General features: G+C 45.1%; 1 protein-coding gene across 2 annotated transcripts in view; it reads right to left on the reverse strand.

The window, feature by feature from the left end:
- Positions 1-25,555, reverse strand: part of LOC140901626 (opioid-binding protein/cell adhesion molecule) — a 329,783-nt gene that overhangs the window by 133,747 nt on the left and 170,481 nt on the right. For both annotated transcript variants that reach the window (XM_073320814.1, XM_073320813.1), the window contains exon 2: positions 24,466-24,698. In XM_073320814.1, the coding sequence (XP_073176915.1) occupies positions 24,466-24,698 (233 nt within the window). The remainder of the gene's footprint in view (positions 1-24,465; positions 24,699-25,555) is intronic.

Genomic DNA, 25,555 nt, shown 5'->3' on the forward strand with positions numbered 1-25,555 from the left:
GAGAGTGGGGTGGGGGGTGAGAAAACCTGGATTTGTGCTGGAAATGGCCCAACTTGATTATCATACACATTGTAAGGAGAGTGATCACTTTTGATAAGCTATTACCAGCAGGAGAGTGGGGTGGGAGGAGGTAGTTTTTCATGCTTTGTGTGTATAAAAAGATCTTCTACACTTTCCACAGTATGCATCCGATGAAGTGAGCTGTAGCTCACGAAAGCTTATGCTCAAATAAATTGGTTAGTCTCTAAGGTGCCACAAGTCCTCCTTTTCTTTCTCCCTCCAAGGACAGCCTATGTGCTACTGCCACCCTGCAACAACTTGATATTAAACTAATCCACTTTGGTTTCGCCCTCCCCAGAGTGCTGGCAGGAGAAGGCTGTTCAAACTGCACTACTGACCTGGGCTGTGTGAGGAACTCCAGGGCATGACAACGGTGGGGCTGGTTTAGGTAAATGTTGAAGAGCTCCGGAGGAAGAAGCCTTATTACGTTTATTTCTCAAGTCTTTTTGGATGCGGGGGGAGCACATGTTTTTGGAATGGGGGTGTTGGTAGGTGTCCACATCAGTTTACTTCACCACACAGCCTCCCAAATCAGTGCTGGAGAGGGAAAGCAGCCAGCACAGGTTATCAAACTAGTAGAAAATGAGACAAAGATATTGCAGGCCAGAGCTGAGATTTCTCCAGGGGAAACCCAGCTCTGGCTAAATCCTGCAGCTTGGGCTTTGGAAGCAGGGGAACCATTGTAGCTCTAATTCAGCAGGATGCAAAAGAGCCCCCCCCCCCCCCCGAGCAGGTCTGGGCCCCCTTTGCACATCACAGTTCTGCTGGGCTCCTTAGTGTGGCTGGAGTACTGGGTGCAGATCCACCTTCCAGTGCTGCTGTGTAAGTATGGTGAGTGTAGTGGTTATGGGGGTGACTGCAGCCTTGACTGCAACAGCAGCTATGGGGTAGATCTGCTGGTATCACAACTTGGAGGGAGATTTCCTTGCCTTCCTGACCCTGCACAGCAACCCTGAGCCACGGGGCAATATTTATTCTTGACCCACACATGGATCAGGATTTATCTTAATAGCCACCCCCCTCTTAAAGAGGAAGCCATAGTGCAACACAAAGCAAAACAGACAAACAAACTAACAAACAAACAAAGGAAAAACCATTTCCATCCCACCATTGAACTCAGCCTGGACCAGTCCACATAAGAGATCCACTTCCTGGACACTACGGTGCTAATAAGCGATGGTCACATAAACACCACCCTACATCAGAAACCTACGGACTGCTATACTTACCTACATGCCTCCAGCTTCCATTCAGGACACACCACATGATCCATTGTCTACAGCCAACCTCTATGATATAACCTCATTTGCTCCAACCCCTCAGACAGAGACACACACCTACAAGATTTCTATCAAGCGTTCTTACAACTACAATACCCACCTGCTGAAGTGAAGAAACAGATTGACAGAGCCAGAAGACTACCCAGAAGTCACCTACTACAGGACAGGCCCAACAAAGAAAATAACAGAACGCCACTAGCCATCACCTTCAGCCCCCAACTAAAACCCCTCCAACGCATCATCAAGGATCTACAACCTATCCTGAAGGATGACCCATCACTCTCACATATCTTGGGAGACAGGCCAGTCCTTGCCTAAAAACAGCCCCCCAACGTGAAGCAAATACTCACCAGCAACCACACAACAAAAACCTTAACTCAGGAACCTATCCTTGCAACAAAGCCCGTTGCCAACTGTGTCCACATATCTATTCAGGGGACACCATCACAGGGCCTAATAACATCAGCCACACTATCAGAGGCTCGTTCACCTGCGCATCCACCAATGTGATATATGCCATCATGTGCCAGCAATGCCCCTCTGCCATGTACATTGGCCAAACTGGACAGTCTCTATGTTAAAGAATAAATGGACACAAATCAGACGTCAAGAATTATAACATTCAAAAACCAGTCGGAGAACACTTCAATCTCTTTGGTCACTCGATTACAGACCTAAAAGTGGCAATGCTTCAACAAAAAAACTTCAGAAACAGACTCCAACGAGAGACTGCTGAATTGGAATTAATTTGCAAACTGGATACAATTAACTTAGGCTTGAATAGAGACTGGGAGTGGATCTGTCATTACACAAAGTAAAACTATTTCCCCTCATTTCCCCTCCTACTGTTCTTGTCAACTGATGGAAATAGCCCACCTTGATTATCACTACAAAAGGTCCCCCCTTTCCCCGCTGGTAAGAGCTCACCTTTCCTGATCACTCTCTTTACAGTGTGTATGGTAAAACCCATTGTTTCATGTTCTCTGTATAGATAAAATCTCCCCTCTATATTTCCCACTGTATGCATCCGATGAAGTGAGCTGTAGCTCACAAAAGCTTATGATCTAATAAATTTGTTAGTCTCTAAGGTGCCACAAGTCCTCCAGTTCTTTTTAAAGGAAAAACACATACCTTTTCTTCCAGCCTGAGACAGAACTTCCCCATGCCAAGCTGTCAGTCGTTGCTGGAACATGGGCAAAAAAAAAGCCTCAAACAAATTTGTGAATTGGGTCTTCTGGATTTTTTTTTTTCATATCTCAGGTTTTGACGTGAAAATTCACGCAGCAAATATTGTGGGGTTCCCAGGGTCCTTCCCAAAAGATTTTTGCTTGGCCAAATGTTTTCAAAATTAGCCTCTGATTTTAGGTGCTTCCATTTGGGGAAGCCCAATCAGAGACACCTCGAGTGAAGTCCTGGGCCCACTTTATCACAGACTCGCAGAAATGTAGGGCTGGAAGGGACCTTGAGAGATCATCTAGTCCAGCCTCATGCACTAAGGCAGCAACAAGTAAACCCAGATCATCCCTGACAGGTGTTTGTCAATCCTGTTATTACAAAAACTCCAAAAAACAGGGATTTCTCAACCTCGGTTGGAAGCCTATTCCAGAGCCTGAGAGTTGGGAATTTTTTCTTAATATTTAACCTGAATCTCCCTTGCTGCAGATTAAGCCCATTACTTCTTGTCCTCCCTACAGTGGACATGGAGAACAACTGACCACCTTCCTCTATGTAACAGCCCTTAACATATTTGAAGACTGTTATCAGGTTCCCCCTTCAGTCTTCTTTTCTCAAGAGTAAACATGCCCCGTTTTTTTAACCTTTCCCCATCGGTCAAGTTTTCATAGAATCATAGAATCTCAGGGTTGGAAGGGACCTCAGGAGGTCATCTAGTCCAACCTCCTGCTCAAAGCAGGACCAATCCCCAATTTTTGCCCCAGATCCCTAAATGGCTCCCTCAAGGATTGAACTCACAACCCTGGGTTTAGCAGGCCAATGCTCAAACCACTGAGCTATCCCTCCCTTTTATCATTTTTGTTGCCCTCCTCTGGACTCTCTCCAATTTCTCCATGTGTTCCTTACAGTATGGTGCCCAGACCTGGACACAGGAGTCCAGCTGAGGTCTCAGCCGTGCCGAGTAGAGCAGAACAATGACCTGCCCTGTCTTGCATACGACAGCCCTGTTACTAAGCCCCAGGATGATAGTTGCCTTTTTCACAACATACTCATGTTGTTGACTCATATTCAGTTTATGATCCACTATCATCCCAGATGTTTTCTCCAGGAACACCACCTACCAAGTGTATCCCCTGGCTGTAGTTGTGTGCCTCATTTTTTCTTCCTAACTGTAGTATTTTCCCCTTGTCTTTATTGAATTTACTCTTGTTGATTTCAGACCAGTTTTCCAATTTATCAAGGTCCTTTTGAATTCAATTTGTCCCTGTTTCCACTTTCTTGTAGGATTCCTTTTTGGTTTTCAGGTCATTGAAGAGTTCCTGATGGAGCCATGTTGGCCTGTTACTATTCTTCCTATCTTTCCTTTGAAACGAGAGCGTTTACTGTTGCGCCTTTGACTTCAACAGGGCCAGGATTTACCCCTTGTGCCACAGCTCTAACTGCTGTATGCGGCTCCACTTAAGAGTAGCTCTTCCCTGCTGCGTGCTGGTTCCAAAAGGTATAAGCAGGAGTACTGCGTATAGCACAGTGCAAAACACTCCCTCGTGGCTCCAAGTGAGTGCCGACAGACATCAGTCCTCGACAGGCTTTCTCCTGAAAGCAAGTGGTCTTTGGCACTTCTGCTTTCATTCACAAACCAGACCGTCACTGTCTTGCCCATGTGTGTGCTATTTTCTGCCTCCAAGCCAAGACTTTTTTCTTTGAAGTCTTTCCACTCTTTGCGCCCTCACGCCTTCATTGTTCTTTTATTTTTTTCTGTTTTTTTTTCTCTCTCTCCTCCTTTGATGACGGGCTCTTTTTGTGCATTTCAGTCTTTCTTCTGCGCTCTTTGTTGTACAAGTCACTGGGCTTTTCTCCTCTATCTTTTTTAATGTTACTTTATTCTCCATTCATTGTTATTCTCTCCTGGATTTTCTCTGGTCTTTCCCTGGCTTTGAATTGTGTTCTTTTTTGTGTGTCTTGTGCTTTGTCATCAGCTTTGTGTTCCCTCTTCTCTGTTTCTTATTTTTGTAGGGTTCAGATTATATTCTTTTTCTGTTGCTTGTTATTAGTTTTTTGCATGCCTTCCTTTCATCTATGGAAAGTGACTTTCTACTCTAGATGACGCTACTTTGTTATCTCTCTTTGATAAGTCACAGAACCTATCAGAGCATTTAGCTGTCAGATCATTGGCTTTGCCGGCACCTGCTCACTAAAAAGGGTAAGTTCAAGGTGAACTGAAAATTCCATCCAGGATAAAATCTCACCCTTTCCGCTGCGCAATGTAGCCAAATTCCACCCTACTCTATGTGCAAAACCGGTGAATCATGGTGGGCTTGAAGTCATTTCTAACGAGCTGTTCATGAATGTGTTCCTAGCCTAGGTAATGCACATTTTGCAGTATCATGGGATACTATGGCTCAGCAGATTGGGCTAAAGAGCAGTTTATGAGCTCCACATTGAAGCCAATGGCAAAACTTTCATTGTCTTCAGTGGGGGCTGGACTGGGCCCAAGATCAGTACGGACTAAAAGTCGTTATTATCCCGATGCTTGTTTGCTGGCCCATGTGGAAGGAGCCAGTGATCTCAGTCCAACTCCTAGTTGGCAGTCTCAGCTGGGAGGTCAAGGAACAAATTAGGCCAGGAACTTGGTACCCCTGTAGGTATCCCTTCCCTGTCTGGGTTAAGGGGTGCTTACAGAACAGAGTGTGTGTGTGTGGGGGAGCCTGCCCCACCTATTCCACAGACACAGAGATGGCTTCAGTCTCCCGAGCTGTCAACCTGCCCCTTGTACCAGCACTGTTGTCAGTACGAAGTCCTCAAGCGCTATTACCTTGTACCGGATGCAGCCAAAACCTGCTGTTCCCAATGTCACATTTTAACAGCAAGGGAGTGTTGCCTAATCACTTTGTAGGCTAAACTATGCAAATATATGTAAATATTCATGCAAATTAGGCACAGCCCTTGGGTAAGCCTTCAGTGCAGTCCTTGATGACATAAAATTTCAGCAATCTTGACAGATAACACCTTCCCGATCCTTACAGATAATGCCAGCTCAAGGGCGGAGGTTAGCCAGCCCCTGCTAATGTGCCCTAGGGGGGAATTAATTTCTATCTCCAAACGTGGTAATCAGTTTCACCTTGGTGCAAGTGAGTGTGTATCACCCTGGTCAAGTGTCCATTCCTGTATATGCCGTGACATGCCACGGGTCACCACGGTATCCCAGGGAGCAAGATGATGCTAGAACCTCCCTGGATGCTAGATCAGAAACAGGCCCAACCTGAACCAGTTATCCAAAGCCCTGAGCCGCTGGCAATTTGGATAAAACCACATCCAGACCCACCAGTTTGAGTTTTGCAAAATCAAAACAAGACCAACAAGTCCTTGCAAAATCAGAACCATCTGCACAGCTTCTAGTTGAAATTCAAATCCTGAGCCTGATCCAGTGCCCCATGAATTGAATGGAAGGATTCTCAATTAATTCAGTGGCCTCTTCATCAAGTTCACTCAGACGGGGGTGGGGGGTGGGGGGGGGAAACAGCCCATGTGATCTGAATCTAAACTTTCCTTCCCTCTTGTCTCCTCCCTGGGACCTTTGCTGTCATTAAACACTCAAGACCCCATTGATATGCAGAATTGAAAGTGAGATGGTGCATTATTGTATTATTAACCTGCCTCCTTGGTATGATCTCTGTGACTGAGCTGTTGTGTCAGACCCAGCATGAAGCTGGGAGGTAAAGTCACTTTAGGCACTAACCACTTTCAGAGGCTTTCAACCTCCATAAGAAGCGATCTTGAGATATTCCTCTCCTTTGAAAGGTCCCCGTGTCTCTCCCAGGAGTCTCCCTAGGATCCCTTGTAATGGTGCTAGCTCTAATTGTTTTTTCCTATTTATTTATGTTTTTGCTGTCCTGTGTCAGCCAGTGGATAGCTAAATAAAACATACCGAAGCTGGCTGAACCCATTTCAGTCCATGCCTTTCCCCTGCTGCCCAACAACTTGCACAAATGTGTATGGAAAAGGAGATTGCAAAATGTTATTTTTTAAGGCAACTTAAAAAGTTTTCCACTTTATTTCCTGCTGGAGAGACATTTTACCAGCATAAGTGATTTTTCCCCTTCCCTTTAAAAGCCCTTTGATCTTCGTTTTATTTTCTTGCTCTCCATCCCCATAATTACAAAGCCTAAAGTCTGGGCGTAATGACTTTGCTTTTCCCCACTGGCATGATTTAACATCTTGCAATGGGGATCAGCGAAAGCCAATATTCTGAACAAAGGCGTAAGCAAAACACCTAATGATATTCTGAGGTGCAGCGGAGGAGATGACATGCTCAAATATGGAGTATGATCAACACACCAGCGTCTTTAACACTCAGTCCGAGGAGCAGCTGTACCAGTCAAGGGTGAAAAACATCAGTTATATAGTCTACTCTTCCCACAGCCAGCTACCTCGGGCTGTGATCTCAAGAGCTAAGCTGAGTCAGTATTTAGTTTTTGTTTATAACAGTGCCATGGATACCGCTTTAGACATATAAGGAAGAGATGATCCATGTGCTAAGCTCACAACATTCAAGGGTGTCTTGGTGAAGTGCTGAGCATCTTCTGGTAAGGTTAATTTCAGTGGGAGTCGATGGCTCTCAGAACCTCTTGGGACCAGTCCCTGTCAGCCTCACCCACTTGATAGGAGAGTAAAGAATGATGCTGTGACAGGGAAAAGCTGTTGTGGAGCCAGAAGTGAGGGAGAAAGAGCCGATTGGCCAGATGGGCTGTCAATCATTCAGGGACTTCCCTTTCCCACAAAGGGTTCTGGGTAGGGAAGCTCTCTATAAAACTCCCTAGCTTCCAGCTGGGAGTCAGAGCTGCAGAAGGAAGGGCCACCTGGAGGAACCTGGGCCTGCGGGCATTATGTTATTGAAAGTGGTTGTGTTTCTTTAAAATAAATCTTGGTACTATTTTTTAAAAACCCTCCTAACAGGGTCTTGCTGCTTTATTGGACAACCTTGCTCCTAAAGCCTGCCATGGATACAACTTTCATAACACCCATCATCATGCTAAAGGCAAGGAAGCCCTATGCCCAGTGCTTTAGTTTCAGATGTAAAACCAAGGTCCAGACCATTCACGATAATTAAAAAATGTGACTACGTAACGCCTGCAGACCCTGGTCGTCAGCAGGCGAGATTGAACCTGGGACCTCTGGAGCTTAGTGCGTGAGCCTCTACCTCGTGAGCTAAAAGCCCAAAAGCTGTTTGGATGATAGCTAAGGCTGTAGAGCAGACTCATTTTATCTCTCTCTTTAAGTGGTCTTGGTGCCACTTGTGGAGACATAACACCACACCCAGGAGGGGTGTGGGTTACAACAGCAGTCTTCACAAGAGAAGAGGCTGGGAACCTTGTGTTCTGGCTAAATCCCAATATAGATAATTATATTCTGACTTGTGAAAATTCCACACACACATTCACAATAGAATACGGACAAGATGCTCTTATCTTCCTTGGACAGAACTCTTGTGAAGTGCTACTTTAAAAAAAAAGGTTAAACTGTGTTAAACAACAGCAGTGTTGGGTGAAGCCCCAGCTCCTGGAGTCATGTGATCATCTCAGCTTCCATTTAAAAAATGTTTCTAGCTCTCACAGCTATGAAGCAACACTTAAAAATGTGACCCAAGTGCACCCTAAAGGTTCAAAAGCCTGAAGGTAAACAAAAAAATCCCAACACCAATTGTACACTAATTATTAATGAGTATTAATTAATTAATCATTCATAATGAATAGTTGTTATTTACACCATGATTTTAAGCCAGTCTCAGCATTGTGGGGGAGCTGAGTCATGATTTTTCAATGCCTGGGGTTGGCAATGCTGGGATCCACTGTAAATCCCTGTTAAGGTGTTTTGATCCACTCATCGACCAGGTTGTAGCTCTCCTCAAAGCTCCCCTGTACTGTTTAGTGTCTTCTAAATGACCATCACCTGATGGCAGGGAAGGGCTAGCACTTGAATTGGGTTTAGTTTGCATCAGCTGTCATCCTCATTACCGTCTTTTCCATGAAACTGACATCAAGATTTGAAATCACAAGCCCGCTGCTGTTTGGAAAGGGATCTTAGATGCAAATAAAACTCCCAAGCCCGGGATAGAGACTGATCTTAGATACTTGAGTCTGTATCGCTGCAGGTCATGTGTTATCTGTTCTTAATCTTCCCTTCCTCAGGTCTGAGCAGTAGCAGTCTTTGCAGACTACATGGCAAAACCTCCCTCTAAACTCTCCAGTCTTGCATTAGCAAACACTGAGACTTAGCACTTGTATTGCAGTTTATATGTTCAAATCACTCTGAGTCTTAACTAATCTTCCAAGCCCAAAGTAGCAATATCTCCATTTACCATATGGGTAAACTGAGGCGCAGACAGTGGCCTGGCATATTGAGGGAATCTATACACTGCTGAAGAACTATGATTCCAGTGGACAAATTCTCTGCTAGTGTAAATGGTGCAACTCCATTGAAATTAACAGAGCTGAACCCATTTACACCAGCAGAGAATTTGGTCCCCAAACTGGCAGGTGTCACTCTTTCAAGGTACTAATGTCTTGGGATCAAATTCTGCTCCTATTACAATAACCGGCCAAACCTTAACCATGCTTCAATGGGAACAAGACTGGTCCAAGATTGTTACTGATTGTTCTGGTCTTTTATCTGATGTTGTTGCATCCTACAATGTACAAAATTAAACCTGAAACTGATTTACCTTGTGCACCACCCTGCATACACACACACACCCTTCCATGTCCTGAAAAGGAGGAAGACCCAGGGCAACACACTTAAGTGGAAAGTCAGCATGCATCTCCACTCTCAACAGCACTATCAACAGCTAATGCAGCCGGAAGAACATTTCTAAAGACAAACTAAGGCTGAGTGCAGCCTTCTCATCTCTGTATTGTGCAGTACATCCTCCTGGTAAAGTATTAATAGGTCTCAAAGTTTCATCTTCTGACCATATATCAAAGACAACATTATAAAAGAAAGTTTAAAAGCTGAAGTTGTGAGATTTCCTCTCTCAGGGGCCCTCAGGCACAATATGTTGTCGCTTAAGAACAGACACCTTGGATTTTTTTATTTTGGAGTTAAGGAGCAAGTTGTTATTGGGAAGAAGAAGAAAAAAACCCAAACTGCTTTAGAAACACTTGCTGATGAGATGAGTCTCTCTCTCTCTCTCTGACGCATCCATCAGCATGGCATTTTCTCAAAACAGCCCTCTTTGATCAATGTGTCTGACATTGGGCATCCTTCCTTGTGCTGAAGCGATCAAGAATGGCGTGTTGTGAACAAACCGAATTACCCCTGCCAGGTGTATGTGCCCCAGGAGCCAAAGTTACAGTCTCTCTCCTGCCAAGTGAACATGCACCCTTAATCTCCTTTCTGGGCTACATCCTGTGAGGTGCTGAGCACTCTGGCCCCACTGCAAAAAAATACTTAAGCCCTGATTCAGGGAGGTTCCTAGGTCCTTGCTTAACTCATTTCACCGGATGCCCAAAACACCCATAGTTCTGCAACCACAAGAAAAGGCTTCTTTCCATGTTAAAAATGAAGATGAAAGCCACGACAACCCTAGCAAAAGGAGAAAGGGGAAAGTTGACCGCACTGACTATACATTACAGAGACAAGGTGGGTAAGGTAATATCTTTTACTGGACCAACTTTTGTTGGTGAAAGAGACAAGCTTTCAAGCTACACACAGTTTGAATCATAAACCAGTTGGTCCAATAAAAGATATTACATCACCCACCTAGTCTCTCTAATATCCTGGGACCAACATGACTACAACAACACTGCAAACTGACTATAAATTAACAGTTGTGAAATGCAGACAGTTGATAAGGGAAAGTAAAGGTATTAATGAAAAAAAAATCTATGGCCAGTAGGATTAAGGACAGTTAGGAGGAGCGTTATTTATGTATATCAGGAGCAAAATAAATCCTAGCAATGGTATAGATCTGTCACTAGATAGAGATGGGATAGTACAGATGTACAGGCTCCTGAAAGATGAAGTACTGCACAACATTCTGATAAAAAAATTAGCACTCCACAAAATGAATTCAGCACATATTAAATGGATTAAAAACTGACTAGCTGACAGATCTCAAAAAACACTTGTAAATGGGGAATTATCATCCACTGGGGATGTCTCTAGGGGGGTCCCAGAGCGATCTGCCACTGTATGCTTTTCAATATGTATATCAATAGCCTGGAACAAAATATAAAATTATGCCTGGTAAAGTTTGCAGAGAACACATTTACCACTTGGAGGAGTGGTAAATAACGAGAAGGACCTGTCAGTTCTACAGAGTTACTGGGATCACTTGTCTAGCTCATCCGAACAATACATATTTTAATAGTGCCAAACACAAGGTCTGGGATGGAAAACAGTACGTCAAATTTACAGGTTTGGGGGGAACATGCCCTGGAAAGCAATTACTCTGAAAAGGATTTAGGGGTTGTCACTGTGCCTCCGTGGATCACAACTGAGAATATCAAATTTAGAACAAACTGCTGAGAAATATGGCAGACACACCCCAAAACTGGTGGTTATTCTCCCATAAGATATACCAAACCAGCAACAAAAGTAAACTTCTGACTCACGACACTGGCTAACAAGAAGTCAGAAAAGCAGTCTCTATGGGCATTTCAGTCCTGGATTCAACACGCAGACACTAGACTTAAAGATGAGTGGTTACTTAAAACCAATTTCATCAAACAAAAGGGTTCTTTTGATCCCAAAGGACTAGCCACATACTCAGGTCAATATATAACTCAGATCTTACCCAATAATCATGCTATTGTCAATCCTTTAGTATCCAAAATCTAAAGGTTTATTTATAGAAAGAAAGGTGAGAGTTAAAATTGATTAAAGGAATCAAATACATACAACAATTGCAAAGTTCTTGGATCAGGCTTGTAGCAGTGATGGATTAAATTGCTGGATTAAGTCAAGTCTCTGGTTGCTTCCAAATCGTTGGAAGGTCCTCAGTTCCTTGGTTAGAATGCTCCCATTAGTATAAGTTTATAGTCCAGAGGTTAAAGAAGGAAAGAGGCAAAATGGAGGTGTTTCCAGGGCCTTTTATAGCTTCTGCCAGTTGAAGGGAATCCCATTGTTATCACTGTGGAAAATTACAGGTAGCAAGATGGTATTTGGGGTCACAAGGGCAAGTCACACGTCCATGCATGATTTCGCTTAGTCACAGCAGAAGCCATCACCTATATGCCAGATGGAACATTCACGGGAAAGTCCTTTAAGTGTAGGTAGGTGTCTCCCATAGTCCATTGTGAGTTAAGTGTTCCTTGATGAGCCATTTAACTTGAATAGTCCCTTCAAGATGTGCAGGCTAATTACCTTGTGGGTGCTACCCAGGAGCAAACATATTTGAAATCCAGGTACAGAGCCAATACTCACAACTTCAAATAAAAAAAATGATACATGCATACAGATAGCAAAATCATATTCAGCAAATCATAACCTTTCCATAGATACCTTACTTGACATACTTTGTACAAGATTTGTTGCAATTATATAACAGTGGTAGCAACAATGATGTACATGGTCATATTTTAATCAGATAGCATCACAGAGGCACAGTAGGTTACTAGCTGAACACAAGCTCCCAGAGAGATACAGTGGCTAAGATGGCTAACAGGATCCTTGGATGTAAAAACAGGGCAATACAGTTCACAGTAAGGAGGTAGTCTTCTTCTACTTCTTTGGCTATCCCTCCATGTGAGGATGATGTCTGCCAAGGGGGTTCACTGGTGGGTTTTTAAGTGGCTGAGGAGCCCAATTCGTGCCCTGCAGATTTTCCCACAGATGTGACAGGTGTAATCTTGGAGGAGACAGTTGTTGGCTGGAGTGTTGTGCCCTTTCTTTCCTCCTTAGTCGCTTCTCTGTCTCATGAGCACGTCTGTTCTCCTCAAAGTGAGCTGTGGCTTGGAGTATGGTGTGGTGCCGCTGTTTTGTTCCACACCGAGTCCTCCCACTTTGTTGGGCTGATGCCTCCCTTTTCATAGTGTACTTTCAGTATGTCTTTGAAACGTGACCTCCGCAAGCCCTTCTTCCCTGACTTAACCGAGAGAAGAGTATTTGCTTCAGCAGGTTAGTGTCAGGCATACGTACACAGTGGCCAGCCCAGCAGGGTTGGTATTTCATGACCTGTGCTTCTATACTGCTGATGCTGGCTGCAGAGAGAACACTGATGTTAGTGTGTCGCTCTTCCCAGCTAATCCTGACAATCCTCCTGAGGCAGCGCTGCTGGAACCATTCCAGCCACTTGAGACGACGTCTGTAGGTTACTCTGGTCTCACGCCCATAGAGAAGGGTGGGGATGACAACTGCCTTGTAAACCAAGATCTTGGTGCCTGTTTGCAGATCCCTATAATTGAAGACTAATTTGAGTAGTCTTCCAAAGGCTGTTCTGGCACAGCGGATCCTGTATTCAATTTCTGTTTCAATGTTGGATGTTTGGGAGAGGTGGCTGCCAAGGTATGGAAAATGGTCCACATTTTCCAGGGGTTCTCCACTGATGGTGATTTGTAGAGTATGAAGAGTAGTTTGTGCAGGTGAGGACTGGCAGAGTACCTTGGTTTTCCCAATGTTGAGAGAGAGACCCAGGCTGTAAAAATATTTAGGGTACTTTGCAGGTCAACACAGTCATTTGCATACTGAAGGTCAGTGATGCCAATTCTCGTGATCTTAGATTTTGTTTGGCGATGTCGAAAATTGAGGAGTTGGCCATCCGTATGATACTCAATCCCAGTTCCATCAGGAAGGTGGTCATGGATAAGAATCAGGATCACAGCAAGTTAAACAGAAAAGAGTGCTGAAGCAATGACACAGCCCTGCTTGACACCAGTACGAACGATGAATGGTTTGGTCTCTGAGCTGTTGCACAGAACGATGGCCATCATTCCATCATAGAGTCATCTGATGATGGAAATTAATTTCTGAGGACAGCCAAACGTACACAGCGCCTTCCGTAGGGCATCACAAATTGATAGAGTCAAAGGCCTTAGTTAGACCAATGAATGCCATGAACAGTTCCTGGTGTCGTTCTCTGCACTTCTCCTGAATCTGTTGTGCCACGAAGATCATGTCAGTTGTGCCTCGGGATGGCCTGAAGCCACACTGGGATCTGGGGAGGAGTTCCTCAGCAAGGAGGAGAAGGCGATTTAGTAGGATCCGGGCAAGGATCGTCCCTGTGATGGAGAGGAGGGCAATACCTCTGTAGTTCCTGCACAAAGAATTGTCCCCTTTCTTGAATATTGTAACACTGTTGGCATTCTTAAAGTCAGGTGGAATTTCTTCGCAGGTCCAGATTTTGTCAAGGAGTTGGCAAAGATTGTGCTGCAGCATTGTTCCACCATCTTTGAAAAATTCCGCTCAGATGCTGTCTGGGCCTGGTGCCTAGTGGTGGCACGCCAGACTTCCTCAAAAGATGGGGGATCAGCAGTGTTCCATGCTGAGTGTTGTGGAATAAATTCGATGGTGAATTCGGAGACCGTGGATTCGTGGTTTAGTAGGCTCTCAAACTACTCCTTCCAGCATTGTTTAATGGCCGCATTGTCCTTGAGGACGGTGGAGCCATCCTGGGAATGTAAGGGGGTTGGGCCTTTGGAGGTTGGCCCATATATAGCTTCTGTTGCTTGAAAGAAATTTCTTATGTCATCCTGGTATACGAAACCCAGGATCTCCAGGTCTTCTCTGGCTACCACTTATTTTTGATATCATGTAGCCTCTTTTGGATGTCAGCTTTGAGCAGGTGATAAGCCTCATGTTTTCATTGGTTATAGGAATCATTTTGCCAGTTATAGAATGCAGTTATTTTCTGTTGAATTAATGCTAGGATTTCCTCATTGTTTTCGTTAAACCAGTCTTGGTGCCGATGAGTGAAATAGCAGATGGTTTCAGCACATGCACTGTGAATGGTATTTTTAAGTTGATCCCAGTGCTCTCGAATGTCAACGATATCAGGCAAGTTAAAGAGTTTCTCAGACAGGTGTTGCTGGAATGTCTCACAGCTGGCATGGTCTTGAAGTGCTTTGACGTTGTACTGCTTTCGCTTAGTCTTTGGGTGTTTGCAATGTGGCAGAGCAAGCTGTGAGTACATGAGTGATCTTACTAATTGATGGTCTATCCAACAGTGATCTGTACCTCTCATTGCTTGAGTTATATGGACATAGGCGTAATCTCAGACTCTGACTATAACATAGTCAAGGAGGTGCCAATGTTTGGACCGAGGATGTTTCCAGGTGGTCTTAAATTTGTTACGCAGCCTAAAGATGGTATTTGTGATGAGCAGGTCATGCTCCACACATTTGCTGAGGAGCAGAATACCATTGGGCTTTATGTTTCAAACCCCTCCTTTGCCGACTCTGGCATTGAAATCTCCCAGGAGATTTTCTGCCTTCAATGTGGCTGTGAGGTCTGCATAGAGAGCGCTATAAAACTGCTCCTTGTTGTCTTCCTCATCATCAAGTGTTGGGGTGTATGCGCTGATGACTGCGGCATATTAGTTATTGCTGAGCTTGAGCCGAAGAATCATGAGACACTCCTTGATCCCCACGGGAAGCTCTCAAAGCTGACGGGTGATCTTATTTTTGACGGCAAAGTCAATCCCGTGAATGCATCTCTCCACAGGTGGCTTTCCTTTCCAAAAGAAGGTGTAGCCACCTCCATCCTCTGTTAATTGGCCCTCATCAGCCCGGTGGGTCTCAAGAAGAGCTGCAATGTCAATGTTGAGTCTTGACAGTTCTCTAGCAATGATGGCAGTTGTTCTTTCTGGGCATTCACTGTGCTGAGAATCCATAAGGGTGTGGACATTCTATGTGGCAAAATTCATTGTCTTATACCTATGGCCTTACCAAATTCACGGCCATGAAAAATGTGTCATGGACCATGAAATCTGGTGTCCCATTGTGAAATCTGGTCTTTGGTGTACGTTTGCCCTACACTATAAAGATTTCACAGGGGAGACCAGCATTTCTCAAATTGGGAGTCCCAAAAAGGACTGGGGGGGGTCACAAGGTCATTTTAGCAGGGTCATAGTATTGCCACCCACACGTCTGCGCTGTCTTCAGAGCTGGGTGGCCAGAGATCAGCGGCTGTTGGCCAGGTGCCCAGCTCTGCAGGCAGCGTCGTCGCCAGCAGCAGCGCAGAAGTAAGCGTAGCAGTATCGCAACCCCCCCCCCCCCAATAACCTTGCGACCCCTCCCCCTCAACTCCTTTTTGAGTCAGGACCCCTACAATTACAACACCGTGAAATTTCAGATTTAGATCGCTGAAATCATGAAATTTACGATTTTAAAAATCCTGTGACTATGGAATTTACCAAAATGGACTGTGAGCTCCATAGGGCCCTACTTATATCTCTTGTTTCGGCCGCACAGTTCAGAGGTCTTCCAGTCTCCTTCCCCCATTGCTGCAGTCTCTTCCATGCCACCCCAATTGTCACTGATGCATGATTTTTTATGTCATTCATTTCCCTCTCCGAGGAGTCTGTGTTACCGAGGAGAAGGAGTGATATTTTTAAGCGGTACATTAAGTGTAAAATGCACAGCATCAACCAAACCATTGACTAAGAGCTCTGTATTCAAGAGAAAAATATATTCCATATTCTGAGACAATCCATGCATGGGAGGCTGCGGGAGGTCTGTCCTGTCAGTAGATTCCAGAGTGCTCTGGTTTATACCACTGATGCTTCCAATGATTTCTCTGCATGCATTTCCATGTCACACAGAAAAAGGATGCTTCCCTCTCCGACAGGACTGCAAATCGCTCACCCGCACAAAAAATCAAATGAAAAGGAAGTGGCCTTGTTGGCTGGCATGTCTGTGAGGATTTTTTGGCTTCCGTCTAGCCGGAATCTCACTTCCCTTCCAAGAGCTGCATTTCTGTCTTTATTAATCAACACCCTTTTGAAGGCAAAAGGCTCTAAATGGTCTGATAGCGAAATTACAGCTCCTCTGATGTCATTAGTGCCAATGAAGTCACTCTGACAATTATTTCCCCCCTCCCTCCCCATTCACCTTTACTTGGTCTGCCAAACCTGCTCTAGTTTCATTTATACAGGGAAAGCGAGTGCAGAGGGAGATAGACAGAGAGAAGTCCTAAGCCCAGCAGCTGTTTATGATAAGACGAAGATTAGGTGGCTCATATCCTAGTTACATTAAATTATATCCCAGGTATCTTTCTGTTTATAACTCTCTCTGTCTCTTTCTCTCTCTCACACACACATGCACTTGTGTGTGCATGAAACCATCCATCTTATAACGACAAGATAGCCTCTGAAAAAGAGAAAAGAAAAGGAAAAAAAAAAAAGCCCTCTGGCCCTGCGCCATCCCCGCTCTTATAAACCGTTGATAACTGCTGTAATGAACCAATCCACGAGACATATTAATAATGACATGAAGAGACACATTTATTGTTGATTGTTGAGTCACTGGCAGATTTACCGCGGGGTTGCTACGAGGGGAGGTCTGGCCCTGCAGTCGTGCAATTAAAAACATATTGAATACACGGACAAAGAGTCAATAATTTAACCGGGCAACTTTTAGTTTTGCAAAATACACATATAAATTAATTGACCTGAACACAGTTGCTAACTGGTCATTAATGCCTGTTTGCTAGCCAAGCTGAGCACACAATGCAGCTCATTAAGTCAAGGAGCATGAACCTCCCACTTGTGTTGCCCCAGGCTGTCTGTCTGTGGTTCCACTGGCATCTCCTGGGTTTTCCAGGGCGATGGACCTGAGCCTCCACATTCGGGCCCACGTCCGAATGTCCCCAAAATGCCAGGAGGGCTGGGACAGAGGTAGGGCTTTGCTCCCACCCATTGCTATCATTAGTGCTATAATGAGAGTGCCTAGAGGCGTCCATTGAGAGCAGCGGGAATGAGTATTGTACAAACATGTAGTAAGAGACAAACCCTGGTCCAAATAATTTACTGTCTAAACAAACCAAGCAGACAGAGGGTTGGAGAAAAACATGAACTCCATTTTACAGATGTAGATTTGAGGCGCAAAGAGATTAAAGGTACACCTACACTTACAGCAGCCTGTAGAGTACAGACACAGCCCACTCAGCGAACATGGGTATAGACAGTCGTGTAGATGGTGAGATACGGCTTAGGCGGGGAAGAGCCCTACATGCCTGGCCGCCCCGGGATATGTACCCTATATGGCTCTCGACACGCCCAAGCAGTGCCTCCCATTTCTACATGCCTATTTTTAGCAGCGTAGTGCCCCACGGCTTCCCCACCACAGGGAAAGTCTTCAGCAGTGCCGAAAGGATCTGGCAGTGGGGAGGCAAGCCATAGGTGCTGACTCTGTGGGTGCTCCGGGGCCCCGCTGATCAGCTCTTCCCCCACCTGCGCCTCCCGCCTGCTGCTGATCAGCTGTTCAGCGGCGGGCAGAAGGCACTGGCGGGAGGGGAAGGAGTGAGGGCAGGAAGAGGCAGAGCAAGGGCAGGGCGTGCTCCGGGGAGGGGCAGAGTGGGGCAGGAAGAGGCAGGGGTAGGGCCTTGGGGGAAGGAGTGGAGTGGGGCTCGAGCACCCCCAGGGAAATCAGAAAGTTGGCATGCCTGTGGTTGGAGCCTTTCCCCACTGCCCCCCTACTGCTGGAGTCTTTTCACTGCAGCAAGTAGCTACACACTGCAGTGACCTTTCACAGCAGCCTGTAGTTACACATGGTGCCCGTACGCTACACGCCACCCACCCGTGCAGACACAGCATAAAGGTAACATTTTCAACCGCGCTCTAAATGACGTAGGCACCTAAGACCCATATGCAAATGGGACTTAGGCCTTTAGCCTAAGACTCGTTAAAAAAATCATAGGGCTTGGGCTCCTAAGTCCCTAAATCACTTTTGAAAATGAGACTTACGCTCCTGAGCCGGTTAGGCATTGTAATGCTGAGCAGAGCAACATCTAAATACCGTTGTCAAGCTGGGCCATAAGCTCTAACGTCATTTAGCTGCTTTTGAAAACTGTACCTTAAGTGACTTGCCCAAGATCGCCCAAGAGCTGGTGACAGAGTTGGAAGGAGCCTCCCAGATCTCCTAAATTGCAGTCCAGTGCCTTCACCACCTGACCACTGTATCCTCTGGTTATACAGAATAGGGCCAATCACAATGTTCAGATCCAAATGCAATTTCCCCCAAAGCTTGGGTCTCTTTACAGCCAGCATTTGGGTTCAGGCTTCTCGCCAGTTTTCAGGAGTTTTCAGCTTCACCAGTAGATTTTCGCTCCGTGCTGAAACTGCACTCAAAGTTTTGAACTCAGGATTCCCCCCGCCCTTCCCTTCTTTCATTTTTATTGCTGCATTCTGGCTGTAATCATCCTGATTCAGCAGAACGTGGCGAGGGTCTTTTAAGTGCCAACTTTCTATCAGAGCACTGACATTTCCACTGGGTGTAACTAGGTAAAAATGATGATCCTTTGCTCTCCTACCTGAGAGCACGTCTATCTGAGCTCTCTCAGCACTTCATGAGCATTAATAACAGTGAATTAAGGATTATTATCCCCATTTAAGAGATGGGGAAACACCAGGCAATTAGCGAACTTTGCCTCGTGTCACACAGCAAGTCAGGTGGTGAGAACTGGGAACAGAATCCAGGAATATTGGTTCCCACTCCTTTGCTCTGACCACTAGACAATACTGTCTCCCTTCAGGCACTGTATGAAAAATGAGGTTGACATCATGTACACACTGTAATTACTGGTCCAAAATGTTACAGTTTACACTAGAGATAATGCAGAGTTTGGGCTTTTTATTTAAAATGTACATGAATTTAATGCTGACTGACAGCCCCAGAGACTGGAGTCCTCTACTTATCCACTGAACAGGGACAATGTGTGCTGCAACTGTGCAAATTCTCCATATGCTGCTCTTACCCTGCAAGTCTCAACCTTAACCAGGAAGAACCAACTGCAGAGTTAAGATGGGCATTCAGTCTCCATGGCCCATTTAGTCCTTGGCCTCTCTGCTGAGATGGGCAATTACTGTCAACGCTGGTGGTTTGCTCTGTGATACTGCCCGCTCAGAACTGGACTCAGGCCATCAAAGAGTTGTCAGAGCAAAACAGCTCCCACTCGTGATCAACCCGGGCTGCATCTGAAGCAGGAAACAAGTGGTGAAAGTTTCTGTATCTCCGATCACCAGTCGAACCTGGGACCTCTGAAGCTTAGCGTATGAGCCCCTACTGCATGAGCTGAAAGATACATAGCTCTTAGCCATGGCTGTACCAGACTCATCAATTGCTAGATGGCCTAGGTGCCACTAGAGGGGGACAGAGCGCCTCACCAAGCAGGCGTGGGTCACGCTAGCAGTCCCAAATCACAAAAAAGAAAATAATTAATTCATTTCCACTGATAGGAGGCCAGTAAGGAAAAGCTTTTTTAAATGTGCAAGTTGCACTGCGTCCGGGTTAACTGGTTTCCATTATAGTGCAGTCAGCTGTACAAATGGGTGACATTTTTCAGCTGAAACTTTTTTCCCAGTGAAAAATGGAGAGTCAGTGACTCTGGGCTGCTTCACAGAGTTGTGCCGGTTTTGCCAAACAGTGCGTGTCGAAACAGAAATCGGAAAGAAGTCAACAAGCGTTTTTGATTTTTTTTTTTTATTCCAAATGACTTTTTGTTTTAAAAAGCTCCAAATCTCAATGCAAAATTTTACTGCGGGTCAAACAAAATGTTTTGTTCTACCTGAAACTATTTTGCAGAGCTGAAAGTTTCAATAAACTTTTGTTTTTAGGGCAGCCTGAAACAATCTCCCCTGTCCCCAATTTTTCAGAATTGCCAGCCGACCAAAAAAATCAGCCATTTGCACACTCACTTGTGCCCCTCAAACTCAGATTCAATTTAGAAGGCACAGCTAAATGGGGAAATTGACCCATTGCTATGACCTTTGCCCTCACTCTCTCTGAGCACGTCCGGACAATGGCTTAATTGATAGTACGGACGGGACAACACCATTTTCAGCACCACGAACACTTCCTGGTTTTGCCCTGCCCATACGAGCAATGAAATTGCTTCAAGCACCATTTGGCCACAAGCATCCTTAGCGCTGAGTCATGATCATGACACTGGACAGACATGGAGAGTGTGAAAGGAAGACCCAGTCATCTGGATGAATAAAGGTAAAGCTAAGAATTACTGACCAAATTCACAGCTGACGTAAAGTGGGGAGAACTCCGTTAAAGTCAACCGAACAATGCCTGGTTACGCTTGAGGCAAAACTGGCCCAGTGTGTGGAAATAAAGCATTTCTAGAGGAAGGTTGGCCATGAACATCACAATCCCGATCCTTCTTGATTCTTGAGCCCTTTAGGGGAAAAGTCTGCATTGCAGACTGCGCTGCTGTGAAAGCCACGGCTGCAAGTCCCCTGGATCTCTACCTCCCTGCACTCTCCTCTTGCTGCAAGCAGAGTTTGGCACAAGTGTCTCTGTGAAGTAAGAGGCTTTTTCGTCTTGTTTTAAAGAGATAAGATAATGACACATGGATTTTAGTAGGCAAGATATTGGTTGTTATGTGCAGAAGGGAGTTGGAGCGTGTGGAGGGGGAAATAGGCAAAGATATAATCTCTCTCTGTGTCTCACACACACACTCATTTCAGACACACACTCTTGCAGCAAAAAAGAGAGCCCCTCGTTTTCCATCTGATTCCTGCTCTCTAACAATACTGCATCCATTCTCCTCTCCTAATATTAGTCCCCAGCCAGTCTTTTCCAGTCCTTAATATGAGCCCCGTGGAGGCAGCAAAAGGGTGTTGTAGTTAAGCCTGACATCACGCCCTGCCCCCTTGTAAATTCCAGTTTAGACCTACCATTTACAATCCCAGGGCCAAATGCATCCCTCTGATTATTCCATGGACTTAATTACACCAGGGACGATAACTGCAGTAGATCGATGGCACTGGTGGGAATTTTAACCTCAAAGCTCAAAGTGAAACTTTGCAGAAACAGACACATTTTGAGTGGTTCCAGTTTGAAACTGGGCATATAACCACTAAGCTGGATCACATAAGCCCCAATTCAGTGAGGTACGTAAGCATATGCCTAGCTTTAACCAGGTAAGTAGTTACACTGAAGTGCCAGTACAGAGATAAGACAATCACACCAGGATATTTATAGTTAATTTACTCGTAAATGGTTTGGATGGCAACTGCTGTTCTCCTGAGACTTCAGGCTAAGATGGACCATATCGCAAAATCATGTATCTGGAGATAAACTATAGTAAGACCAGCACAAGGAATTTCAGCATCATCAAACGTGACACCGAACACTTGCCTTGGCATCAAACCTGCTTCTTGAACCCTCTCCTAAATGCAATCCATAACCAGTTCTGAAACTTGCCTTCTGAACCTGTATCTAGTTACAGTTAGGTACGGGTGAACCTCAAAAGGTTTGGAATTTGGATCTTGGAGGAGAAAGAAAAAGAGAAGTCCACATGTAAATCACGCACGTGGATTTATATAATAGTGTCAAGTGCTCAGATACATCAGAAATGGGCAATGGATGAATTAGAAAGATAAAGACAGGATAGGGTAGATAAATAGATTCGGGTTATAGAGAGAGATGTCTCAGAGTCTATTGGCTCTGCAAATTTAGGTGCATATCTCACAAGATCAGACTTTTTTTGGGGGGTATATTAGTGCTTGGCTTTCCAGACCCTGCTGAATGTCAGATGTGTAGATGGGTGTAAAAATGGAATATGCAGCCATGCAAACATTTCAGCAGCTGCTTTGTCTGAGTTCGGGTCTAGAAATGCCCCCAAACGGGGAGGGAAAGGCCGAGTAAGTTATTTTGTTTTTCCCAAATCAGTTTTGCCCTTCCCTGGTGACAATGCCTTGATTATTTTAGAATGCCTGGTGCAGCATATTGTCCCCCCCAAATGGACTATGACAGTAAATTCCATCAGAGGCTTGGCAAGAACAACAGCATACAATAATCTGGGCAAGCGGTGAGGTAACTGATTCCTAGATCTATACATAATTAACTGGGTAGGTGACAGATTTGGGTGGGTTTTTCTCTTCCTTAATGATAGCTGATTGGTGGGAGTAATCAGACCTTAGCATTTCTAAATGGAGAGAGGATAAATAATTGCAGGAGTTTTTTTAAGAAACAGGTTGGGGCACAGATATTTTTCAGATTTGCTCATTGCAAAATCAATACCCATCAGCTGTTTGAAATTAAAGGAAAGATTAGGTCCTGGTTTTATACATGCCTTATTGTATTCTGAGAGCTTTCTACTCAGCCAGATAAATCTTCTTTAAGAGGATTAGGAAACTTTCATTATCTTTATCTAACCTGAACTAACACTAACTCTGAAAAATTAATCTATAGACTGGACAAAACCCGATAGCTGTTGCAAAGAAGTAGGGATCTGGAGTTACTTTCTAATTGAAGTGGGCGGGTGGGTGGCTGGTGAAGGGGTGAAATCTGTTTAGTGCTGAGAAAAACAAGAGCTCCTCATGGGCAGAGCTGGTCTCATTATTCTTTGAAGATAATTGAACTAATGCATTTCAGCATTTATTTCTATGATTCAACTGGCTGGGAAAACTACCCTACATCCCCTTCTTTGACAGCTCTTTCCACCAGTGACCAAAGCTCTCTAACCCATAGGGTGTCAGTGTCACCCCCTCTTCTTAATGCACAGGGTCATTTTCCTGACCTAGTCACGCAAGGAGGATTCCTTCTCCTTCCAGGGGATGCAGGACGCATGCCTTCTGAGTTTATAGTTCATGTTATCCAACAGGTACTGGAAGCTTTCAGACTTGTCTGATTTGGATCAAATATTCCAACTCAATGGAACGCCTTCAAAAAGAGATACATGCTGCAGCCCACCTCCTCCTACCCAACCTGTCTCAGATCTAGAAGCTCTGAGAGCCTTCTGATTGAAGAGACTCCGAGACTCCCACTTTTCAACCCAACAGCTTATGTTATGCCAAGGCGTTTCTCTAATAGCATTATCCATTGAAGCTGTGTGCCAAAAGCCCTTTATGGCCTGTATTGACTTTGATGTACTTACACAATCTGTCTTCTTTCCTGAAAAGTGATAGCCTTGTTCTCTTTGAATCTGTTCCTCTACAGTACCTGACAGTTCTTTTATTTCAGCACTGCATTTCCCAAAGAAGAAGATAACTCTGCTGTCAAGGCCAGTAAGGTGCCACTGAGACATCACTTCCAATGCTAAGAATCCTTTATTCCTCTGGAACTGAGCCCTACTAAGCAGGTGGGAAAGCAAGAATTGACAATTCCTGGCCGGCTCTTCCAACGCCTAGGATACTATCAAAACAAACTTCAGCTTGCCATTCTCGCCTTCTTCTATGGGAAATACTTGAGCTGTTACCAGGAGGATCTTCAAAAGCAGTCTCCAGCTGAGCTCATTGACCACAACAATCCAGACCCTTTAAGCTGATAGGTCCATGTCTTTGCTGATAACATACCTGGCTAACAACCATTAGTCCTGGGTGCAATTCCCAACTGGAAGAGGCAAGCTCTAAGGGGCCCAAGCTAAACTTTCAATTAGCAGAGTAACTAGTTGTTCTATGACAGGTTTCAGAGGAGCAGCCGTGTTAGTCTGTATCCGCAAAAAGAAAAGGAGTACTTGTGGCACCTTAGAGACTAACCAATTTATTTGAGCATAAGTTTTCGTGAGCTACAGCTCACTTCATCTATATTCAATCCCAAGACGGCAGAGCACTTGCAATGGGATAATCATCAGAGGACATTGGGACACCTAGCAGAATGTGGAACAGCAGCCAAAGGGCAAGATTTCAATGCCCAACTACTAAGCATCCAAGACAGAGACAGCAGGAATTATCAGTCTCATTATCCCCTGCACATCGTCAGCAGCACCTAATAGAAGCTGTACTGATGGGAAGCCCTGTCGCCCTTCAGCTTAACAAGTTTCTTTCTCAGCGTGCAGCGCTGAGCCTTACCTTGCACGATCAGATGCACCCGTGAGGTCTTCGGGTGATTGTCTGTCTGCACGGAGCAGGTGTAGGGCCCCTCGTCGTACACGTCCACATTATGGATCTTGATGCTGTACTGGGTGTTCGTGTTCGATAGGATGACCACGCGGTTGTCTATAGACCACTTGTCATTTCCAGCGTACAGGATGGTGCTACGGTTCAACCAAGCTACTCGCGTGACCCTCTCATCCACAGTACACCTACAAATGGAGGGAGACAGTGTCAGAAAACAGGCCAATGGCCAGCTGGGAACGTGCCCACGGAGCTGCCCAATAGTGACGCTGAAAAGAGGTCATTTTGTTCACTAGTGGGATTGGGCAACTTAATATGAAAAAGCTCTGTACAGGATAATAGAGATGCAAACAATAGGGTAGCAAAACAATGAAATAGGGTTTTATAGAAACCACTCTAGCAAACGTATTCATTATTATTCTTATCCCATAGCCTCCACAAGTGTAGTAGGGACTCCACATAAAAAGCAGGTTCCTGACCCCCAAGAGGTTACAACCCATATTAATTGGACAAACGACCACAGAAACGATTCCACGGGACTTTTCAGAAGGGACAATACTAGAGACATTCACAGAGTGCCCTTCAGTTCCAAATTCCAGCGCAGGAATCTGGAGGGGATGTATCCCAGGGTATTTGACACATCCCACCTGTTCGGTCACGTCCTAGCCTTATGCGGATAAGTTTTGACTGTTCACTGCAGTACCATGTGGTGCTCTGAAGCGTTGGAGAAACTGTCCCCCCAGAAAGGAACAGTGTCACCTTTCTGGGTGGAAGCCACTCTGTTGTCCTCTGAACGCCCAGAGCGGCTCTCCATAGGTCCCCTCTCTCATGACCATCACAGCCCCTACCCCTCCCCTTTCCCCTGGCTGGACATACAGAATTTTAGATGAAGCTGTGAAATTTGCTGACAGCTTGGCTTGTCAGTAAGGCCCTCCTGGCGGCCCCTGTGAGATATACTGTGCTGAGCCCCAGAGGGCTTGAACAGACTCAGCATAAAGGCAAGAAATGGACAGGGAAAGAGGCAAAGGAGAAAGACGAAGAATGA

This window comes from Lepidochelys kempii, chromosome 22, assembly GCF_965140265.1.
Source record: "Lepidochelys kempii isolate rLepKem1 chromosome 22, rLepKem1.hap2, whole genome shotgun sequence".
In the NCBI taxonomy this organism is placed as follows: domain Eukaryota; kingdom Metazoa; phylum Chordata; order Testudines; family Cheloniidae; genus Lepidochelys; species Lepidochelys kempii.